At 33.5% G+C, this 24,246-nt stretch overlaps 1 protein-coding gene across 1 annotated transcript in view; it reads left to right on the top strand.

Moving 5' to 3' along the window:
- The window catches only part of LOC140442111 (uncharacterized), a 274,067-nt gene that overhangs the window by 64,363 nt on the left and 185,458 nt on the right, over positions 1 to 24,246 (top strand). The window contains exon 5 of the mRNA XM_072533189.1: positions 19,643 to 19,731. Coding sequence (XP_072389290.1) covers positions 19,643 to 19,731 — 89 coding nt within the window. The remainder of the gene's footprint in view (positions 1 to 19,642; positions 19,732 to 24,246) is intronic.

Below are 24,246 nucleotides of genomic sequence, written 5' to 3'. Positions count from 1 at the left end.
ATTCGCGATTGAAAACAAAGTATCTGACCTCTGGCGGAATAAATTTAAACTACTAAAAGTGGTATAAACAAACCAGACAGCTGTTGATTTGAATAGAATTATTAAATTTTTTTACATACACTTACATTATTAAAACAGAAGGTAGGTAATAGCCTAAGGATCAAAATCTATATCGAACCAAAGTGCGCCAAAGCCTTGGGGGTGGTTGCTACCCCATCTCGGAGGTGAAATTTTTTTTTACGTTTTAACCAAAGGTTTCGATTAAAATAGTGATTCTAAACAAAAAATATTCTATACATTTTTTTTGTAAAACTGATATTTTTCAAGTTATTCGCGATTGAAAGTAACAACTTTTAGACGAAAAAATCGACGTTTTTAATCGATTTTTCGCGAATAACTCGAAAATGGTGCATTTTATCAAAAAAATTGTAGAGAACAAATTTGTAGCTTTTAAAAAGACAAATACAATTCATTTCTTAAAATGTTTTTGCGATATAATAGGAACCGAAATACGGCCTATCAATGTTCAGCGGTTTTCTACAAATGCCAAATTTGAAAGATTCAAAGTCAAATATCGGGAAAATGATGCATTTTTTGAAGAAAACTCATAGAACCTTTTTTAAAGAGCATAAATAGACCTATCATAAAAAAAAAGACTCTAGCTCAAAAATTGAGTGAGTTATGATGAAAATAAGGTCAATACCTCATTTTTTTACACAAAAAATCGATGAAAACAACCCCCTAACCACCCCCATAATTAAAATCGATCTTCACCCTTCTGCAATTCTCTTTGTACATGTATTGTTAACACGTACAAGAAGTTTGACCCATTTAAAATTCTTAGTTTTAGAAAAAGTACAGCTTAAAGCGAGAAACGATTTACAATTTCATATTTTTTACCCTTCTTTTTTTAAATATCCCCGAAAATACTGAATATATGAAAAAAATAAAAATGTACCAAATTGTAGATTTTTTAATGACTAAAATTTTCCTTTATTTAGATTTGTTGTACAATGAATATTTGGCGAGATATAGCCGTTTAAAATATCGATTTACGATCAAGCACCATCTTTTTCGAGCCCTTTAAACTCAGCCCATTTAAAAACCAAGGGTTCCAAAAAGATTTAATTCACAGATCCTTGTAGCTCTTAAAAACCTCTACAAAATCGTTTTTGAAGAAACACTCTATCGTTAAAAATGAAGTTTTTGATGCCTTAGATGAGCATTCAAAAAGATGCTATTACCAAATTCAACAGTGGCTTGGCAATGAAAATATCAGAGCAACAGATTGGGGATGGTATTCCAAAGATGGTTTGTTATTACCCGTACGCATGAACAAACAACCTGCACCCGATGAACTTTTGAAAATTATTTTTTGCCAATGCAAAAAAGGATGCGGCGTTTCATGTGAGTGCAGAAAAGTTGGTTTATACTGTAACTCTACTTGTTCTGGGTGCTCGGGTGAAGGGTGCAATAATAGTCCACCAATAATTGAAGAAGATGAGGATGACATAGATCACGATGAAGATGTAATTGATGACGAATAAAATTAATATTATAATTGTTTTACCTATAAATGTAAATAATATCAACTATTTATGTAAATGTATAAGAATATATGGTGCCTTTTTATGTTGATAAATTTTTTTGTATTTAATTCTACTTTTTTCAATTTATATTTATTAAATTGGTTAATAAAAACTGCAATGTTGTAAAGGGTGATTTTCAAAAGTTCAAAAGTTGCAAAATTTTGGCAAAAAATTGTTTTTACCTATAGCACTCATAACAATTGATTTTTAAGGGTCGAAAATTTATGAAATTGTATTTTAAAGTATAGAAAATCACTATTTAACTAATCCAAACCAAATTTCACTCATCTTAAGATTTGTAATGGTATTTTACAATTTTTGAAAATCAGGGGTAGTTTTCACCCCTAAGAACAATCAGGGTTCATCGGCATGACATAAACTATAAAGCAGAGGGTGAGTTGAGCTTAAATCCAAATTTTTATCCAAATCGATCCAAGGCGAAATCATTTTTTTAGAATTAGTAATTTTTTTACATTAATCTCTAACAAGGGTTGCTTTTTAAGGATTGAAATATGATGGAACTCTATTCAAAAGTATAAAATAATCATTATTTAACTAATTCAAACCAAATCTTACCCATATTCAGGTTTAATATGTTATTTTATAATTTTTGACAATTAGGGATAGTTTTCACCCCTAAAACCCTTCAGCGCACTTCGGTTCGATATAGATTTTGATCCTTGGGCTATCACCTACCTTCTGTTAAAATTTCAACTCAATCCATGCAGGACGAAAAAATTGCGAGGTTTTAACTTTTTTCGAGCTTCATTTCCTGAACTATTCCCCTTCAACCAATGGTTCCTTTGCTTCACCACAATACTCAAAGATATCATTAGGCTAATTTCCATTTTTAAATGATAAAAATAAGTCGTCTTAAACCAAACTAAACATGCAAAAGCAATGGTAAACATTAGACTATTGTTTGTTTATACCATTTATATCCTCCATGACACTGCAATCGACCTGCCCTCTACATTCAGTTTCATTCGCGAATAGGAAGTGGTTGTTGATAAAGTCTTTTTAAAACCTTTGACAGTGTTGGTGACGTCTCAATATTTGTGTTGTTGGTGGATTTTTCAGTTCTTTTAGGTTTACTTGCAAAGCATGATTTTTTTGGAATACTTTCTTTTATTTTTCCTTCAAAAACATTACAACAATCAAAATTATCCGAAAGCTCATAATTGTAATAAATCTGACCAAAGTGGTTATTTAAATTTGAATGGTTGGTTTCGTCTCGTCGTATTTTTTATCGTTTTGAGTGTTCATTAAACCGGGTTAAACGCTTTGCGTCTCTTGTCGAAAACTATTAAATTCGTGGCTCGAGAATAATTTATGAGCATTTAAAAACTCTCATAAATATCCATTTTAAATGCTCATAAATTATTCTCGAGCCTCGAATTTTAATAGTTTTCAACAAGAGACGCAAAGCGATTAACCTGGTTTTATGAACCCTCAAAACGATAAAAAATGCGACGAGACGAAACCAACCAAGTTCAAATCCGGCTCGAAGGACCAATGTGGCGAATTAAACAAACTATGAATTATTACGAGAATTAATAATAATAAAACACCAACTATATTTCCTTCGATATCCCTGGCGAGACAAATGAACTCATAGGTGCAAATAATTATTAAAATTTAAATGGTCGCAATAAACAATCAAAAACATTTTATAGGTATAGGTAAAACTAGGTGAACTTACCGCTAATTACCATGATTTACACTACTTTACGAAACAACGAACAAAACGAATTCAATATGAGTGCATTGGTTCACTGTCGGGTTGCGTCTTTCCTCTTAACGACTTACGCTCTTGTGTTTTAGCGGGGCCATTCGACGAGCCCGAGTGGTACTATAGGGATCGTAGAAATACAGGGAGGACAAATGTATTGATTAGTTCAAATAACCATATTTGAATTTAAACAGTGGTCTCTCACAAATTTTAAGCATTTAATTTTGAGCCAATTCACTGGTTTTCCAGTTTGGTCAATATTTCTGTTAATAATAAGTTTTTTCGCAAAATCCGTACAGTCATAGAAATCTTTATGCTTCATTTCTTTTACGATATATTCCGGTTTTTATTTTTATTTATGTCTTTTGCGGTTTTACGGTTTTTTTTATCTAGAATGGCGAAAAATGTTTATCCGGTGATGAAAGGGGTACACAGGAATATTTTTCTTTGCACATCCTATTGCAGAATGCATAGAAGCTACCTCCATGTGGGTGTGAACTTTTGCTGTATAATTTCAACATTACCCAACACTTCCACTGCATACATCAATAAGGCAGCCACTTTTTGATTGCTGTTCTGCCCACCGCAAGTATCCAAAAACAGTGTGATATGGGATACATTACTGTTAATGCTGTTCTTTAGATAGCCGAAGATGCAACTTCCTACTTGCGAACTTCCTTTCTGTCCATTCATATCTGTTCAAACGTAACAGTACTCATTATTCGGTAGTTTTGCTTCATAAAAACATAAATTATATACAGATATTTTGCGAGTATAAAGCGGGTCCTAAACGTAGCAACAAATTTGTTCAACTAGTTTGTACAGTTAAGTATGACACAAAAGTTGGTTCCCTACACAGTTCATTTTTCGATAATAGATATGTGTGTAGCATAACGTTTACAAAGTTTGAACCTTTAGGTGTAAATACTATATATATTGGTTTCTAATACAAGTTGAGGATTTTACACGTAATGATAAGTGTGTGCTGACAAGATTGAGTAAAATGTTTGTGCAGATATGTATGATAGTGTAGGGCATTTGTTTTTATGAATATTTAGATTTGAACAGAACACGATGTCAGTAGCAAGTTGTTCGCCTAGACGTGCAATCGTGAAAATATGTCGCAACAGAGAAAATGTGCAGCCATTATAATTATAGACCAGCTGGCAAACACGACGGCAAACACGCAAAAGAACACGGTTATGGTCAAAAGAGTGGTACAAGAAAAGCAGTCAGTTTTCACCAAGTTTTCATGATCACCAAGTTAGGTTTATTTTGGAACTAATCGAGTCTAAAGTCAAAAAACAAAATACTGTAATGAGAGAAGCGATCACTGTTGAGGAAAGATTAACAGTTACGCTACGTTTTCTTGCAACAGGAAGATCTTATGAAGATTTGAAATTTAGTTGTGCTATATCTCCCCAGTCGTTAAGAATAATTATTCCAGAAACATGTCGAACAATTTACCAGTCACTCAAGAATGAATATTTGCACGTAAAATTTAAAGATACTTTATTGGTTGTGTTTGTAAAACAAATAATAAGAAAATAAAGTAAAATATAGAGTTCAGATTAACAAAACTAAAACAAAAAATAATTATAAATCTCAGAACTGGGTATCGTCTTCACTTGGCATAGGTGTACTTGCAGAAGAGGGTGGTGCAGTATAAATATTAGAAACCTCTTCACTTGGAATAGATGTAACTGAACAAGACGGTTGTGCAAGATTACATGAACTGCCTGCAAATAAATTCTCCGTTTGCATAAAATTGGCAAATTGTGTGGTTGCGCCTATGGTAATTTGATTTAATTCTCCAAAAAACAAAGTCTCGTTAATAATTTTTTGCCATGGTTTGTTGGTCTTTAGCCACAGATCTTAACTGATGTGCAATATGATTTTCAAATGCGATATACTCGTCATCAACTTGATTGATCACTTCATAAGCCTTCTGCAAATACGGATTTTGTTTCTTTAAATTTTTTTTTTATTTTTTACTCGTTGATTTTTGCTTCGGTTCTTGAAAAACATCCTAAAATTTTTTTTTTAGTTTCCAACGTGTCAACAAGAGTGGATTACATTTGCGAGAGATTTTCAACAATCCTGGAATTTTCCTAATTGTTGCGGGGCATTAGACGGAAAACATATAAAAATTGTTCCGCCACCTGGTTGTGAGAGTTATTTCTAATTATAAAGGATTTCACAGCATTGTCATGTTAGCCATAGCTAATGGTAATTATGAATTTATTATGGTACACATAGGAACAAATGGAAGAGTATTTGATGGTAGTGTAATGGAAAACACTACATTTAACAGAAAATTACAATCAGATGAGCTCAATTTACCGACAAAATAACCCTTACTTGAATGTAGGGATAAAATTCCGGTTCCGTATGTCTTTGTGGCAGATAATGCGTGTCCGCTGTCGAAGAACTTAATGAAACCATTTTCTACAAACAATTTGAGTAAAGAAGAACGTATATTCAATTATCGTCTGAGTTGTGCAAGAAGAATCATAGAAAATGTATTTGCAACTTGCGTTTTGCATTATTTTTTAAGTAGAAATTCCAGACAAACGTATTCTCCAGTTAAAAGTTTATATATTGAAGATACTGAAAATGGAACTGTAACCCAAGGTGACTGGTGAAATTCTGACGGATCATTTGCACAATTGCAAATAAATCACAACAGAGACTACAGAAGAGATGCTAAAGAGGTACGGGAATATTTCAAACGCTATTTTAATAACGAAGGAAATGTATTATGGCAAGATAGAATGATATAAAGTAAAACTTATATCAACAAATAATTAAATGATTATTATCATTACAATAATACAATATTTTTTTTCTTAACCTGTGTCTGAAATTTGACCTTACCTGACTAATACTATCCCCATCATCATTTAAAGCTTCTGTTTGTTCCTCAAAAACGTCCATATTATCTGTGCCCTCTCTAACCATTTCTTGATCTTCTTGATAATTTGAAATACCACAAATGTGGATCGTAAACTTCTTAATATTCAGTACCAGACACTTTTGATTGTTTTACCTTTTTCAATTCTCGCCTGAACGCTGTTTGTGAAGAATTAATTTTTTTCACCACCATATCTTTGTCGGCGACTTACTATATTTCTTTTAATTTTTCAATCATCCTATCATAAGCACTATTTCTTAGATGTTTATTGCTGTACTTTTTACTTTTAATTTTCCAGAGACACGGCAACTCTCTGTATAACTCAATGAATTCGGTTAAAAATTGTTTAGAATAATTTCTTATATCACTCATTTTGTTTGTTGCTCAATGAACCACCAAAAATAACAAATCGTAAATTTCGTCGTACCACTACATGCACGGACTTGATTATGCGAACTGTCGTTCCAACAAAAAATCAAAGCCTGCATATTAAAGTTTTGGTGTTTGAACGTTTAGTATGCACAAACAAACTGTTTAGCTACACGGATATTTAGGTATACGCATACCCGTTTGCGCATACAAAATTCTCGAAATGCTGTTACATGTAGCGGTAACACTAACAAATATATATTGACATGTTGGTAAAAACATGTTGACATTATTTTTCTTTCTTCATAACATGTTTGCACAAACATTATATTTAAACAAAATGCATTATCTAGAGTTAAATTAAGTTTGTACTGATAGATTTCATTAAACATATTTTATCTGACTAGTAGGAACGTGTAGTTTTAAAACTTGATGTAGTGTTATTTGTATGTACAAACTAGTTAAACAAATTTATTGCTACGTTTAGGGCCCGCTTTACTGTATAATTTTCTAAAAAATATTTTCCGTTGTATCGCTTATTAATTGTTGGAACTCACAAAGAAATTTAATTTTCTGAGCTTTTTGTCCAACATTGAATTTTACTACAGTAGAACCTGCTTTTTTCGTACTTCGCTAATTCGAAATCTTCTTTAACTCGAATATTTATTCTGGTCCCTAGCATTTCCTATATCAGTACTGGTAAAAAGTAAAAAAAAAGTGAAAAATTCGAATTATATTTTGAATAATTCGAACTTTTCTATAAGTTAAAAATGCCAATTTCATGCTGGAAATTTCCGCGAAAAGAGGTAAGTATTCTTTTTTGTTCTAACGTGCCACTTGTTTCAAGGCATTCAAGGCCATTGTACATTGTACCCGTACCTGGCACCTAAATTCTCCCCCACTCGACACGCTCCTTCAGTTGAGATGCGTTGGCGTCGCGATTACAATCACCGTAAATCACGTCAGTGTAGTATGTCACTTCGTATTGAGCAAAGATGTCGTCGCATGGTAAACTTCGAACATACAAAACTTTGACGTTATCGGAAAAAATAGCGGCAATTAAAGAAGAAAGTAGAAAACGGGACGAAGAAAAAATCTGAGATTGCCAATGACTTTGGAATTAACACATTATCCTCCTACGTGAAGAATAAAGAAAAAATTCTCAACAGTGAAAGCGATTGCAGTAAAGATCGTAAAAGGTTAAGGGAGCCAGAAAATCCAAATTTAGACAGTTGGGTTTTAAAATGGTTCAAAAAAACTAGGGATAAGAAGATTCCTGTGAGTGGTCCCCTTATAAGAAGCAAAGCTGAACAATTTGCTATTAAAATGGGAAAAACAATTTTAAAGCGAGTACAGGGTAGCTCGATGGCTTCAAAGAACGCAACAAAATTTCGTTAAAATCCATTTGTGGAGAAAGTCGGACCGTTAATCAGCAAGAAGCCAACTAATGGAAAAAAAATTGGAGGAGATGATTCAGGATATAGATGAAAGAGATATCTGTAATGTTGACGAGATGGGTCTCTTTTTTAAATGCACTCTTGACAACACGCTGGCATTTAAAAACGAAAAATGTCACGGACGAAATCTAAGTAAAGAAAGAGTCACTCCCCTAATTGGTGCAAACATGGATGGATTGGAAAGACTGCCTCTACCGATGATTGACAAGTCGGCTAATCCGCGTTGTTTTAAGAACGTCAAGTCAAAACCAGTAGAATATGTGAGCAGCACAAGAGCTTGGATGACTAATGATCTTTTCGAGAAATGGCTGAAAAAATTAGAGAAAAAGTTCATTAAATAAAAAAAAGTTATTTTGTTTATTGACAACTGTATGGTACACAACACTAACCCACTGACAGAAAATGTAAAAGTTATTTTTTTTTCCTGCTAACATGACTTCAGTTCTCCAAGCTATGGACCCGGCTATCATAAAAAATCTTAAACATTTTTACAGACGTTTTTTGGTTGAAAACATATTGACGGAAGATTGACTCCCTTAAAATAAAGGTAGACATTCTACAAGCATCTCGAATGTGTAAGAAAGCTTGGGACCAAGTAACACCCGAAACGATCAAACACTGTTTTAAAAGAACTGGTTTCGTAAAAAAGGAGGAGAGCTCAGACGACACTTTAACAGAAGAGCTGCTGACTGCTGGAGGGACATTATTTCTGATCCTGTTGTCTTTTATGAAGATTTTGTCAACTTGGATGAAGATGTTGCAGTATGTGGTGAAACAACCGATGCAGAGATCATCGCTGAAGTGCTTAAGGACAATAATGAAAAACAAGAGAGTGATGAAGACGACGCGTCATCAGTTGCATGAGAAATACATGTTCCGAGTGCGGCCGAAGCAACAAACCATATTACGTAACTTAAACGGTACTTTGAAAGTAAAAATAATGTAAGTCACTCTTATTTTAGTTCACTGAACATCTTAGAATGTTTTGTCATTAGCGAGAAGTTAAATTCTAAAAAAGCAGCTCAAAATTTCGGATTTGTTTGGAAACAATTAGTCTATTTTCATTCATTGTAACAAATATTATGTATTCTCATTTTCAATAAATTTTTTGAGACAAAATGTTTTCTTGTGTTAATAATGCGTTCTCACTGGACATTTTTTATCGGCCGATTGTTTCGGCCAAGATTTGGCCAAAAATACCAATGAGAAAACATGCAAATGATAAAATCTGGCAGAATTCTGTTGGCCTATTTTTTTCGGTTGACAAAATTCGGGCAAGAATATGAACGAAAACATCTGCAAGCGATAAAAATGGTTAACTATTGTTGATTTTTTTCGTTTGCAGATGTTTTTATAGGCATCTTTGTTTTTTGTGGATATATTTTTAATTCGAATTTTTGGATAATTCCAATTTTTTTAACGGTCCCTTGAGATTCGAATTATCTAAGTTTCACTATAAAAATTCTCAAAAGTTTCACCGTACGTCACTGAGAATCGCCTCAGGTAAGGATCTCCTTGCAATTTTATACTCGTAATAGGGAAAGGTTGCCTTTTTACGGGGATGATATATTGCTGCTAACATATTTACAACATCGAATATGTAGAGAGTGTAGCCAAGTTCAAAGTTGATGTATTCGAAATTTAAAAACTCATTGAAAGAATGTTTGACCCTAAAAGTTTGAAGCACGACAAAATCTCGGTATATTAAATTTTCATTTTTCAAATATTTCTTGATTTGCTGTTTGTATATTTTTTCGTTAAACAGCAATAAGAAAGTTATTTTTTTATGTACCTTTTTAATACTATCGAAAACATTTTTTTTATTTATCTTAATTATCTATTAATCTATTATTTATTAAAACTTGTTTTACATAAAAAATACAATTAATAGTATTAGTATAAAATATATAAGTAATATTCTACTTATAGGACGACTACGAACTGCCATATGCTACCTAAGTACTTAGATAATATTTTTGTAAACATATATACAAACCTAAATTTTGAATTTTTCGGTACCAATTTTGTGTTAAATGAAATTTCCAACAAAAAATAATAACGTCGGGCCACACTAACTTGGCTGCATTTTGAATTGCTATTCCAAAATTAGAAATTATTCGCTTCAGTTTGAAATTTAAATTCAAGTCTGTACATATTGTTATATGACTTGAAGAAACACGCAGGCCCTAAGTGGATACACACTGTCTACAATAGAGAAACGTGGAAGAAGGAAGAGGAAGCCTATATCCAAAATTGCACAGCAAGGGCTGTATAGATAGATAGAGAGATAGACATATTGTTTTTACTGTATCAAAAGTACTTTTGTACGATTACTGTGATTTTTTTGTTAACAATCAAAATAATAAAGGAACATAAAAACCATTTTTGTAGCCATGTATAGTAAACATCTAACAAAAATATTTAGAACAGTATTGAAAAGTTCCGTCTACATACAAAGAATCTACATTACACAAGAAGTAAATATTTGTGAAACAACTAAAAATTGCGGAACTATTTTTCGTAGATAATAAAAAGTTTTCACCTGTTTGTTTTTAAATTTAAGTTCACTATTCTCCGTTCATAAATTGTTGAGAGCACGAAATGTGCCTCAAACTCCTAAAACGGTCGTAAACCATAGGCGTTCCTGAGGTGTTTATTCATTAAATAATAATATAATATTTTTTAATACACGGTATAGCTAACCCAAACACAAACGAACGCTTAAAGAGAGTGAAAAACCCTATTGAAATTGATGAATTTGCCAAAAATGGTATTCGAGGGAAAATTCATAGATTTTTTTTCAAGAAAGAAATACCAAACCTAAACAAAATTTTACAAGAAGTTAGAGACGACCCGAATTTGCCTCATATCGGACGAACTAAATTGTGGCAAGTTTTAAAAGAATTAAATTTCAGTTGGGAGAAATCAGACCGAAAATCACTTTTGATTGACCGGGAGGAGATAATATGTTGGAGAAGAAATTATCTAAGATCCACACGAAATTCTGGGCAGATAAAAATATATTAAGCTCCAGGCAAGCCTTTATGGAAAGTTGGTCTATTGGTATCTCTCCACCTTCTGGTAAAGGCAGTAGATTATTAATTTCTCACATTGGCAGTGAAAAAGGATTTGTTAAGCATGGTTTGTTGGAATTTCAGTCCAAAAGCACAAAAGACTATCACGAGGAGATGACAGCTGATGTTTTCGAAGAGTATTTTGAGCAGATGATTGAACACATACCACCAAATTCAATTATAGTATTAGATAATGCACCTTATCATTCACGACTAGTAGAAAGACTTCCAACGACTGCGTGGAAGAAACAGGATATTCTTGACTGGCTGCGGAATAAGTATCTGCCTTACGAAGATGGAATGGTAAAAGCAGAACTTCTAAAAATTGCCCGGCAACACAAATCTAAGTTCAAGGAATACGTAGTTGACAAAATGGCGGAAAGGCAAAACATTACAGTCCTTAGACTTCTACCCTACCACTGCGAAATAAATCCTATTGAACTCATTTGGGCACAAATGAAAAGTTATGTGGCTAGAAAAAATACGTTATATAAAATACAAGCTGTACGTGAATTGTTATACGAGTCTTTACAACATATTACAGAACAAAACTGGAAAGATGCAGTAAGGCATGTAATAGAAGAAGAACAAAAAATGTGGGATCTTGATAACATAATTAATGCGACCGTAGAGACACAACCGCTAATTATTAACCCTCAAGATGACTCGGATTCCGAAGTTGATCCTATTTATTTTGAATTTGAATAGTTTTCTAATCGTAATTATATAAGGTAAGTAATAATAGTTGTAATCGTAAGGTATTAAAGGGGAAAGGCGCAAAATGTCGCCTGTCAAAATGTTCAATGTGTTTTAAATGTATCCATTTTTTTTAAATCCTGAGAAAACTAAACAGCATTTTTAAAAAATTTAAAGGCAGAATGAAATATTTATTAGAATAAATAAAAAGTTTCTTTTGCATGCAATATTTTCAATTAAAAATTATACTATATTTTCTCTTTTATTTTCACCCTGTTACATAACATATTAAAATAAACATTGTAGAAGTTTTCAGGGACTTTCTGCCCTCAGTAATAATGTAATCTTTCATTCGGCGTTTAAATTTTTCAAAAATATTTATTAGTTTTCTCCGGATTCGAAAATAATGGATACATTTAAAACACATTGGAAATTTTGCCAGGCGACATTTGGCGCCTTTTCCTTAATTAAATAAATGTATCTTTTACAAATGGCAAGAAACTTTTTATTTTTGAATAAAATAAATAAGTTTTATTAAAAAATACAATTTACATAAGTACAATTTAAAAAATATATTTATTTAGTTCAAATAAATGTTTCAATCATATACTCTACGACACTGGTCGTTCATCTCTAACCATTCAAAATACCCCCGTAATAGGATTATAAGGTATTGTATTCCTTCAGATACAAGGTGGATTAGTCGAAAATATCTTAAACCGTCAGTTTCAGGTTGGTTTTTACTATTATATCGTATTACCTATCCTCTCTGTATTTCAGCTCTCTAATTAGGGTTAAACTTGTAGTGAGCTATCGACAAATTGTGAACCGTGTATAACACTTGTAGAACTTCTTCCTGTGACTTGGGCAATGATGGTGTGATGATTTTCGTCTTGCAGCATAGATATTTTTTCGAACGCAAGAAATGTCTTTCCTCGTCAGCGGTAAATTGCTGAAATTTTCCTTCCTCAATTCCTTGTGGACCTTTGTTTGTATTTTGAGAACGATTTCCGAAGTGGAAATTGAAACGTCAATAAACGTACTTTAACCTTTAATTGTGGCTTATTCCCATTTAAATAGTAATTACTATAAAATGCCACAATAAAATGGCTTCAGAACAATATTATCGAATAAATAGATTCGATTTTTGCACTTTTTGTTTTTGGTTTTGGACGAATTCGTATTAAAAATAATTTTCCTTTGTAAGAAGTAGTAAATATGTTTGTTTAAAAATTAATCTTTCTTAAATTAACCGGCATATTTCGTTTTCAATTAGCCACCAAGTATAATACATATCATTGTGTTGTAAAGAAACAAACTACAACAAGGAGGAAAACATAATAATCATAAATGTAGTGAATGCCACGCTACACTCGTTACATATACTAAACTGTCCTCAACAAACACATATTTCTGCGCGACTGCTGCTATTCTATTCCAAATGGAGATTAAATGAGGCAGGTTCCATTTTCCACTTTCCCACACGTTGAATACCCCAAAATACACATAATGAAATTCATATGAATATCCGGGTATTTGCTTTCAATTTGAAAGCTACTATGAGGAGCTCAATTTTCCATCTTTTGTATTTCTAAAATTCCGAAACGCTCTCGACGGGGTTTTTGGATTGATTCTGATTTTGCAAATTGAATTATAATGGAGTTGGGATAGGCATATGTATGTATGTTATTCCAATTTTTATTTACTGAAAATCGAAATCAAGGACTTTTATTTATAACGAACAATAATTATAAATAAAGTCATAAACAAATTAGACGAACTCCCATGGTGCAGTACAAATAAAATTATCACTTGGCTCTGTAGATGTTTACAACTCTTTAACTGAATTTTTAAAAGACAGCAAATTCTCTAAAAATTATTTAGTTAATTTTGTTACCTTTGTGACCAAGTGTTGTTGTGTCTTATATAAATCAATGTCTTCATAGGTCCCTACGAGAGAGAATACTGTGTTCCTGTTATTCTAATATTGATGTAATCTTTTATTTTGATAGTATTTATTTAACTATTTAAGGGTATTTAAGTAAATTGTAATGATGGATACTGTCTTATTCCTTTTTTGTCTGGCTGTATTGTCACCTCGGGGGAACAATTAAAGGTCTAACCACCTTCTGATATCCCCGGGTGCTCTGTAGAAAGCTTCGGAGTAAACGTCGAGAGCTCCTCTACTTAAGTCCATTTTCGAGTTATGGACTTGGAAAATATTTAACTTCGGTGTCTTGCCTTGAAAAAGGCAAGATATTTCTTACATGACAATTTCTTCGTCGAAATAAAAAACACCAAGTTAAGTTGAAACAATTCTCAGCCACAGAGTATGGAAAATAAATGCAGGAAGCAGAGCCCCGAGAGCAATAAGCTCTCGGAGAGCCCGTTAGGGACTGACTTGGCTGACCTGGATTCATTGTAGCGTTGGTTTTTGTAGGTGTGTGTTTATCTTCTGTATTGGATGTGTCTGATGTCCTGCTTTAGGCTTGTGCCTCTTCAGGACGTGTTTCCTTTTTTTGGTGGGTGTGGCACTGGGGTTTTGGAAGTGTCCACTGGTGTTGCGGTGTTGTTGGTGGTTGTGCTGCTTTGCTAGTCCTGGACAATCGGGGGCGAAAGGGTTAGAAGTGAACGGTTCCTTTCAGAATATTTTTTGGTCTAAAACAGAATTAGTAAATATATGAAATTTATATGTTTATTAATTTAAAAAATCAATTTAATTTTTGAGTGAATATCGCGACGCGTGAGGGCAGCTGTGGACTGGTACCTCGAAAAACGACGGGGTATCGTTGTGCAATGGGATCGGAAAACCACAGAAAACCGATCCCCCCCCCCCCCCCGTCGGTGTCAGTTCGAAGTGAACTTTCGGTATTATAATATACGGCGGTAATAGAGGGGAGTTGCCTCCTGTATGTCAATGTATTCGTCAGGGAGCTCGTTGCTGGCGAGTTCCAGCAGAATAGTGGGTAGGAATGGGAGTTTGGGTTTAGGTCGTCTTCTGAATACATTGCCGAGGGACGAGCAGGTAGTTTTTAGAATGCTTTGGGCTCTGAGGTTTTGGCCCCGGATGGTGCTGGGCTCTGAGGTTTTGGCCCCGGATGGTGCGAATTGTATAACTCCTGCTCAGAGAGGAAAGCCTCTCATTGATGGGCTGGATGTTCGACAGGCGATGAATGAGTGCAGAGGGATAGTCGCGTCGTTTTCTGTTGAGTTTACGTAAGATTCTCCTTTCCAGTGAGATTAGTCTATTGTTGAGGTGCTTTGGCATCACAGCACAGATGCAAGATCTGTACTCGATGACCGGTCTGATAAATGTTTTGTAAGTATGGATAAGTGTACGTGGTTGAGTGCGGCCGAATCTACCAGTAAGAGCGTTGAGAAGTCCGAGTCGGCTCCTAACCTTACTACAGGTTTTTTCAGTGTCGTCCCTCCAGCTTAGTGTTTGTGTAAACACCACGCCGAGGTAATCGACCTGGTTTCGGAGACGGAGTCGTTCTCCCCATAGACTCAAATTGTGCCTTTCGGTGATGATAGGTGTAATGTATTGGCTGCGATATGGGTGTCTGAAAAGGATCATCTGTGTTTTGTTAGGGTTAGGTGTCACTTCCATTGTTAGGTGGCACCATTGTTCAACAAGGAGCAGATGATCTCGAGCGAACCTAAGTACAGAGTCGACGTGTGGTGTGGTAGTAAGAAGTGCCGTATCGTCTGCGTATAGTAAGGTAGTTGTATGTGTATATCTGGGATTGGGGAAGTCGCTGTTGTATATTGTGTAAAGTATTGGTGCCAACACGGAACCCTGAGGGACTCCCGCAGTGGGAGTGAAGGATGTAGAGTATCGATCACGCTCCTTGACTGTAATCCGCCGTTGAGAGACATAGGAGTGGATGAGTCTGACGAATGGAGTAGGTAGCCCGATGCTCACGAATTTCTTGACCACTTGGCTGACCTGAAAATCGCCAATATTTATATGTGCTGTTCGAGCGATAAATAGGGATTTCCAGGTCAAGAGCCAATGGGAAAATTCAAGGCGGGGCGATGTGCATCGAAATGCGTACTAGTCCACAGACTATGGCATTCGATGACAGTATGACGATAAGTCTGAGCCAAAAAAAGAGAAAAAAAAATAAAATAAAAGTTTTCTTAAAATATTAAAATTTATATTATAAAAGAGATATATTTATGTAAAACGAATAATCAATTATTGACTACATTATAGCGCAGTGTTTATCAATCTGTGGGTCGCGAAGCCTTACACGAGTTACACAAAAAAACACAATTTTAGTGGGAAAGACGTGCTTGTTTATTTTTCAAAAGTTTATCAAATTGTGGTGCTATTTTTAAAACGTTAATAATTTATCATTTTCCAATTGCAGTCTATTTCTTTTTTTAACCCATTAACCGCCAAGCAAAGAAATACTGCAATAATATATAATTTTTTTTATTAACTAGGGTAAAATAAACTTAAACATTCGTAAAAAAATTGTTTTTTCTTCAAACGTCAAATAATGATGACATTATTATCTAACTTGATCCTGTCAAAGTTTGATGTCTCCGCCGGCAGCAGTTTTTTTTTCATTTCTTTACGGCGGAGGGAAAAATGTTGTCATGGCAACAATATGAAACATGTCACAAAGCAATAACTTTAAAAATTTGCTTATATCCACATTTTTTCTAATAACTAACTCGGATTTTATCATAGAGTATCGTGACCACATTGTAGAAGATTTCCATTTATTTTCATTTTTCATTATATTAAAATATGCCAGTAAAACGTCTTCGGTAACTTGCCGTACTCCTCTTGTATCGCACCACTCTTGGAAGTGCTTGTACGCTAACCGATACTTTATTCCGGACTTGGAGGGCCCCATACTTGCTACTGCATCATTAGCCGGGGACTCAATTTCGTTTAGGTTTTCCATTTTCGCACTAAATTTGCGCTTACGGTTGCAACAACAATAAGCTGTCTTTAATAATTGCAAACAACTGTCAAACAACTGTAACCAGGGAGACGCAAATCCCACCGACTACTTAATTATGTTAATTTCTAATATCTAGACGACTTTGATAGTTGTTACAGTTAATTTCGAGTAAAAATAGCGTATGAATTGTACTATTTATGGTTGAAAATTGCTACGTTTGAAAAAAAAATAGTATACTTTATTCGGCAAATAAGCGACTTTTCTTGACTTGCCCTCTATTACGCGCCTCACTTCGTTCGGCGCGTAATATCGGGCGCGTCAAGAAAAGTCATGCTTCTCCGCCTCATAAAGTAATATACTATTACACTTTGATGCTGACAGGTGTCACAACAAAAAAATGGTTCGTTTTCGAACCTTTGGCGAAACTGAGATATAAAAATTAAAATACACAATTTTATTTTTTGTGAAAAGTTTCAAAATATTTAGACTGTAAATAGACCTGACATTTTTGACAAACAAAAACAGTATGGTTAGAACACTGCCTGCATCTTCTTCTTGCATTTTCTACATGCTTTGTATCCTATCTTATCTTTCTGGATTTCATCTGGTAAGCTATTTTTTGACGGTCTGCCCATGTTTATTGTCAACGGTACAGTTGACTTTTCATCTTCTTCATTCTCTGTCTGTTCTGATTCTTCTTGTTCATCTTTCGATTTTATTAGACAAATAACAATATATGAGCAAAAATCGATTTGGGAAATGGAGCTTTTGTTTGCCAATCTGAAAAGTTTCCAGGCATTTACAATGGAACTATCAATTACGTTTTTAAAAAGTGGCCACCACCATTTCTTTCCTCGTACCTCGAGTTTGGAAACTAGAGAAAATTAAATTTAGTTACACTTATACCTTTTGGTTGCTAAAAAAATAAAAAGATTTTAAAAAAATTAATGTGTTGCCAATAAAAATTCTACAAAAAAATAGTGCGTTTTCGCAACATTTACGCTAAATGAGTTATTTTAATGCCTACCATTGAAAAAAATGTTTGTTATACAAGTATGAAGTACATAGCGAATTGCACCAATAATTTAAGAGCTTATACTCGTGTTTTCTTTTCATATAAAATACGTCCACACTGTGTGAATAAAATTCCACTTTAAGCGTGCCATCATCAGCTAAATCTAGAAAGCATTCTTTTAATTTTGTGGTGACATGGATTGTCCAAAAAGGGTTTAAAACCCATCTACACTAATTGTCAGCTTCATTGTACAAGTCTTTAAAGTACGTCAAAAGCTGCTCTGGTAAATTAAACAAGCTCTGTATCATGCAAGGAATGTGAGCCGATACTGCAAAACTTTGGTTTGAGTCTGATCTAAGTTCAACCCCTAATTGACCATCTAAATGAACGTTTTCATCATTACCTCCAGCCAGTGAACGGAAGTTTCTCAGTGGACGACGCCAATGAAGAGGACATCATTCAATGAAGCAGTTTATTCGAGGAAAACCCATCCGTTGCGGATATAAATTCTATAAAGGTTTCCTTGCAAAATTTTATCCCCATACTGGAAGTGGAGATAAGTTACAGGGTAACTCAATATGGAAGTTCCGTAACCGAAAAGCTGTGTAAACGGTTTTTACCACAGTAATCTGTTATCTATATTGATGATTTTTATTGATATAATATAATTCTTATCTAATAATCTTTATCTTTACCAACAAGGTTAAGAGACCAGAAGATACACTGTATCGGCACACATTAGAAAAGACAGGATTGAAAAAGCCCCACTCAAAGAAATAAAAAAACCAATTCGTGGATCTTCCCACACTCTACATAGCAAAGAAAATTAGCTGACTCTTGTTCACTGGAATGACAATAATGAAGTTACTATGGCAACTAATATTTTAACTACAGAAATATTTATTAAAGAAAACCGTAACAGATGGTTCAGACAAGACAGAAAAATTATAGCGGTCCCTCAACCAAACGTTGTGCAGATATATAACAAGGGAATGGGTGATGTAGACTTATTCAAGGTGCTAAGAGCTTTATATAGGATTCGAATTTGATCTAAAATATGTTATTGGGAATAAAATTTTACAGGCGAATTGAGGAGATCCTGCGAACAGCTCCATATATTCCAACGCCAAGTGAAGTACGTCCAAAATTTTAAAAACATGTTGCTAACGAATATCTTTTAGATAATGTGGGTCATTTGGTGGACAAAATTAAAAAAACAACGAAGGTGTGGCAAATGTAGCAAGTGTAGCAAATATCGATCGCTTAAATGATTACATTTGTAGTTCTTTATCCCGAGCAATGTTGTGTCAAATATCACATGTCCGCTGTAAAAAATTTTAATTTTTTTAACTTTAAAAGTTTTGATTTCGTTTTGATAAACATTTAATTGTGGACAGTCATACAGCTTGGACTATTAGTATGTGGAACTATAAGAAATAATACAAAAATAAAGGTGAAATATCCGAAAATCAACCAAAGAAAAACAGTAAAGAAAATGTAAAACTGTTTTATAGAATACTGAAATATCTTTGAAGCAACAAACAAATAAAGCCAAAACAAATCACCCACTCTATGACTCTACAGTCCAAATCAAACTTTGGCCTCCAGCTCTCTATTCCTATTTATTCGTGACGTTATGTAGCGATTTTTCTCCACGATAAACTGTCAAGAAGATTTCGTGCATTCTGATCCACATAATCCACCCATCGCTTTGTCGGTCTCCCCGAAGGTCTCTTTACCTGCATTCCTCCATTCAACTGTTTTTTTAAACAGCTGGAAAATAAATAAAGTGTTTGCTTTCATTATATCCAAATATTGGCCGAATTCCTACTGAGTTAAATAGTAAAATAACCAAAATCTTTTTTTTTTTTCAGATACGCGAACAGGTTTTACAACATCACTCCATTTTGCAAACCTTCCAAACTTCAGTGATGATGAAATCAAGCAATTTCTCAGATTGCAGGTTGGTAAAAATATATATTAAAAGTTTTATATTATGTAGAAATATATTTAGATGTAGAAACCCTTTTGGATTATGCTTAAACAGAATCAAATACTTCTCTAAAGTGGTACTACGGTTGTGCTTATTGTCCTGAGGAAGAAAACGCGACACCCATCGCGCTGACAGCTGTAGAGAAATTCCAAAGTAGAAAATTCTGAGTTCTTGTTTTGAACATATTGCAATTTATTTCCTACAGATATGCCTATATTCCCTTTAATCATACGAAAAAATTCTTTAACTTGATTTAATTTAGATCAAATCGAATGATTTACAAAGAGTCAATTTTTTTTTTCAGTTTTGTTTGTCCTTAACAAAAAAATTTATGTATGCTAGATTCTGAGGTAAATTAGGTCATTGAACAAGACGTTTACTTTACTCCAGAGCTGCTGAAGTGAAATCTGTTCGTTTTGTAATAAAACTTTTTATTCCTTGAAAATACTCCGTATAAAAATACTGCTTGTAACCAAGTGCCCCATCTAATAATAACATATACAGTGTGGCGCACCGAAAACGAAACAGAGGCATTTACTGGCAGATGATTTTTTTTTTGAAAAAACGCTCGGACCCGTCGATTTTGTTTTCGAGGGGGACACAAAATTGGCATAAAATCACTTTAACATTTGCAGCCCCTTAAGCGGGGGTGGCATCATCCCTAAAATCTTAAATAAAAAGGGGGGTCGAATGATCCATTATTTGAAAGGTCTTTCAACTTCCTTTATAATGATGTAAAATTCATGTATTCAATTTAGTAGTTTTGGAGATTTATTGATTTAAAGTTTAAAGTAGACTTTAATAGGTACATCAAATTAGTTTGTACTTCTTTCAGAAGAAATTTGAGTAAAAGCATTTTCTTAATAAGTAAATGCTTTTATTTACTACGCCCATGGTTTATTAATAATAAAAATAGCAATTGAAGTGTCCTTTGTGACAAAAAAAGTTGTTTCTTAAAGAAAGATAAGTAGAGAATGCCACGTACTTATTTTAAATAGGAAATAGTACATTAGTTTGCGATTGATTTGACCAATCTTTGTTGTTAAAATATCATTTATTGCTTTATACATAAATTAACCATGGTATATTCCACGGCAGAAAGGGTTGAAATTATTGAAATATTTTTCGGAAATAATCAGTGCGCTAATAGAACAGCACAAATTTTTAATGAGCGACATGAGAACAATAATGTGCACCGAAAATATGTTCTAGAACTTGTAGCTAAATTTCGGGAAACTGGATCAGTCGCCAATAAAAAACGTAATATTGAAAATCCTATAAGGAACGAAGCAACAGAAGTGGGGGTTTTAGGGCAAGTTATTGTAGATCCTACATTAAGTACCCGCAAATTGCAAACTTCGTGTGGTGTTAGTCGACGTACTATCCGTATAAAATTCACCTTGTACAAGAACTTAATGAAGACGATTTTGATAAGCGATTAGAATTTTGTGAAGTTATGAGTGAACGAATTACAAACGATGAACAATTTTTATTTAACATTTGCTTTTTCGACGAATGTTCCTTTTTTTTAAATGGCGAAGTAAATCGTCATAATTGTCGATATTGGTCGGACTCTAATCCCAGAATTTACCATGAGGTACACACACAGCAGCCACAAAAATTAAATGTTTGGGCTGGCATTTTTGGCGATCATTTGGTTGGTCCTTTTTTCTTACCTGGAAATTTGACTGGTAAAATGTATTTGGAATTACTGCAAAATGCCATAGATCCTGCGCTAACAGATATAATTGAAAATCAGAATGATGGTCGATACGTTGAGAATATGTTGATGTTCCAACAGGATGGTGCCCCACCACATTACGCATTAAGAGTTCGGCATTATTTAGATCAGACCTTTCCAGGTCAATGGATTGGTAGAAGAGGTGCCGTTGAATGGCCCCCAAGATCGCCAGATTTATCACCTTTGGATTTCTTTTTGTGGGGTTACTTAAAAAACAAAATCTATGCTACTCAGCCAACATCCTTAGAAGATTTACGACAAAGAATTGTGAATGAGTGCCATCAAATTACTCCTCAAATATTGCAAAATGTCCGGCAACGTTTTCAGCAAAATCTTTATTATTGCATGGAAAGTAATGGTGGTCATTTTCAACATTTACTTGGCTGACAGGTCAGTTCATTCTTTATTTTTTAACAACTTTGCTGCTATGTATTGATCTCCTCTTACGATGATGTATTTAAACTTTAAATCAATAAATCTCCAAAACTACTGAATTGAAGTACATGAATTTTACATCATTGTAAAGGGAGTTGAAAGACCTTTTAAATGATGGTTTCCCCCTCGATAACAAAATCGACGGGTCCAAACGTTTTTTTTTAAAGGAATCATCTGCCAGTAAATGCATCTGTTTCGTTTTCGGTGCGCCACCCTGTATATCGTCCACTTACTACCAATACCTCCTCTCTCCATTCAGACTGATTGTACAGGAGAAGCAAAAAACTGTTTTTATTATTAATGGTTATAAGTAGAAACAAAACAGGTTTGAAGTATTGTTTTATTTATGTTATTAAGTATCTTACAAAGCACAAATTTGATTTTTGACATACAAGATTCTCTCTGTATAAGTTAGTAGATATTGGTACAAAATAAGACTTACTTTATTAGAACTTAGGAGTTATTTCTACACATTTTTAATGAAAAAATGACATGATTTTAATTTATTTTATATTAATTTATCTTAATAAACTTGAAAGTGACAACATTTTTGAATGGAGAATGAAAAGACCTTTCAAACGATATATCACAAGCCTATACTTCCTATTTTAAAAATTGGGGGTTGTACCTGGCATTCTAAGGGGGTTGCATTTTCACGCTAAAGAACGTCAAGTTATAATTTAAATTTGACGTGTTTCGGGATTTTTTATAAATATGTACAATAACCTTAATAATGAATTTATTCCATTTGGCTTTTACACATTGTATTTCGATAACGTTATGTACTGGTATATATTTTATATCAGTACTTAAATACGCATTCTTCGTTTTGGATTTGTCTCGTAATCTATGTCGCTTATTATTATTTTTGTGATTTGCGTTCGTTATTATTAAAATTTGTATTTTTTGTAGAACTAAAACTCGTCTTATTTATTGTCGTCAATTTTTAAACCTAAACAAAACTAATCCACTAATAGTACAAACGTAACAGTAAAGTATTGGCGCACTTGATCACTCTAACATTTTTGGCAAGCACGGTTGCCCATTCCTTAGTATAAACATAATGAAAATAAAGACAGAAATGATTTGGTAAACTATAAATTGTCATAAAATCAACTCATAAAAGAGAATCTTTAAAGTAAAGATACAAAATACAATGGAAAATAATTAATAACCCTTGTTGCAAGAACGACCAAGGTAATTTTAGACTAAAACTAAAGAAAAACATCTCTTATTCAGCATTCTTTTCTCTGATTAATTATGTTGAGTTTATATAGTAACTTCCTCTCGGCTTAACTGAAAATTGCCAGCAATTTTTATTTCCATGTTGTTTTTTATAGTACCTACAAAACAATAAAAACAGCGTTAAAACTTCTAATTGTCCACTCCATCAACAGACAATTTTTCACATCCATTTAATTGCGCCCGTTTACAAAATGCCCATTTTGTAGTAAAACCACCCTTTTAATTCTGATGGGACCAGCACAACATCAGTAGCGGATCATTAAAACTTTCACTAACGTTTACGCCAAGTTTAGTAAATGTTGAAGTTTATCGTTGGTAAAGTTTGTATATTTCGGAGTTAAATTCACATATTATAAAGCTTTTTTCAACCAAAAAATGTTTCATGTTTTGTTGTAATGTAGATTTAGTGATAAATCTACATAATATTCCAGTCGGAAGCTATATAAAACTAGTTTGTTAGTTGTATTGTCTGAATTACATAACATAAATAAATACATAACTAAAAATTTGATATTTCCTGAAAAAACTAGTTATAAAAATTTATTAAACACAAATCAACCTTAAAGATCTTTTCCGTCGACCGTCCATTTATGATTAATTTTAACACCCTCAAAATCATTGATTAATGACCCCTATTAATGAATGATTTTCTATTAATGAACGATTTCATTATAGGCAATACAACATACATTGCTTGTATAAATTAATTTAACCACATTTACCGCTCTGTGATTGGCAGTTACCTGTGGTGTAGGCAACCAAACATACCTATTTATATTCCCACTAAAAAATTATTTAAAATGAAGTAGCCGCTGTAAGTACTGTCTGTCATTATATGTCATTATTTATCGTTAAGTAAATAAAAATTTAAACTAAGATATTTTTATTTCTGAAAAGTACGGTCGACGGAAAAGTTTTGTAACGAACTCGTGAATTAAAATGGCAATTAACAATCTCGAACATTAACGCACTCGCTTCGCTCGCGCGTTAATATATCTCAATTGTTAATCGCCCTTATTAATACACTTGTTGGTTAAATAACTATTAAATATCTCAAAAAGGAC

Source organism: Diabrotica undecimpunctata, chromosome 5 (genome assembly GCF_040954645.1).
Source record: "Diabrotica undecimpunctata isolate CICGRU chromosome 5, icDiaUnde3, whole genome shotgun sequence".
Lineage (NCBI taxonomy): Eukaryota > Metazoa > Arthropoda > Insecta > Coleoptera > Chrysomelidae > Diabrotica > Diabrotica undecimpunctata.
This window is presented reverse-complemented; position numbering and strand designations above follow the sequence as displayed.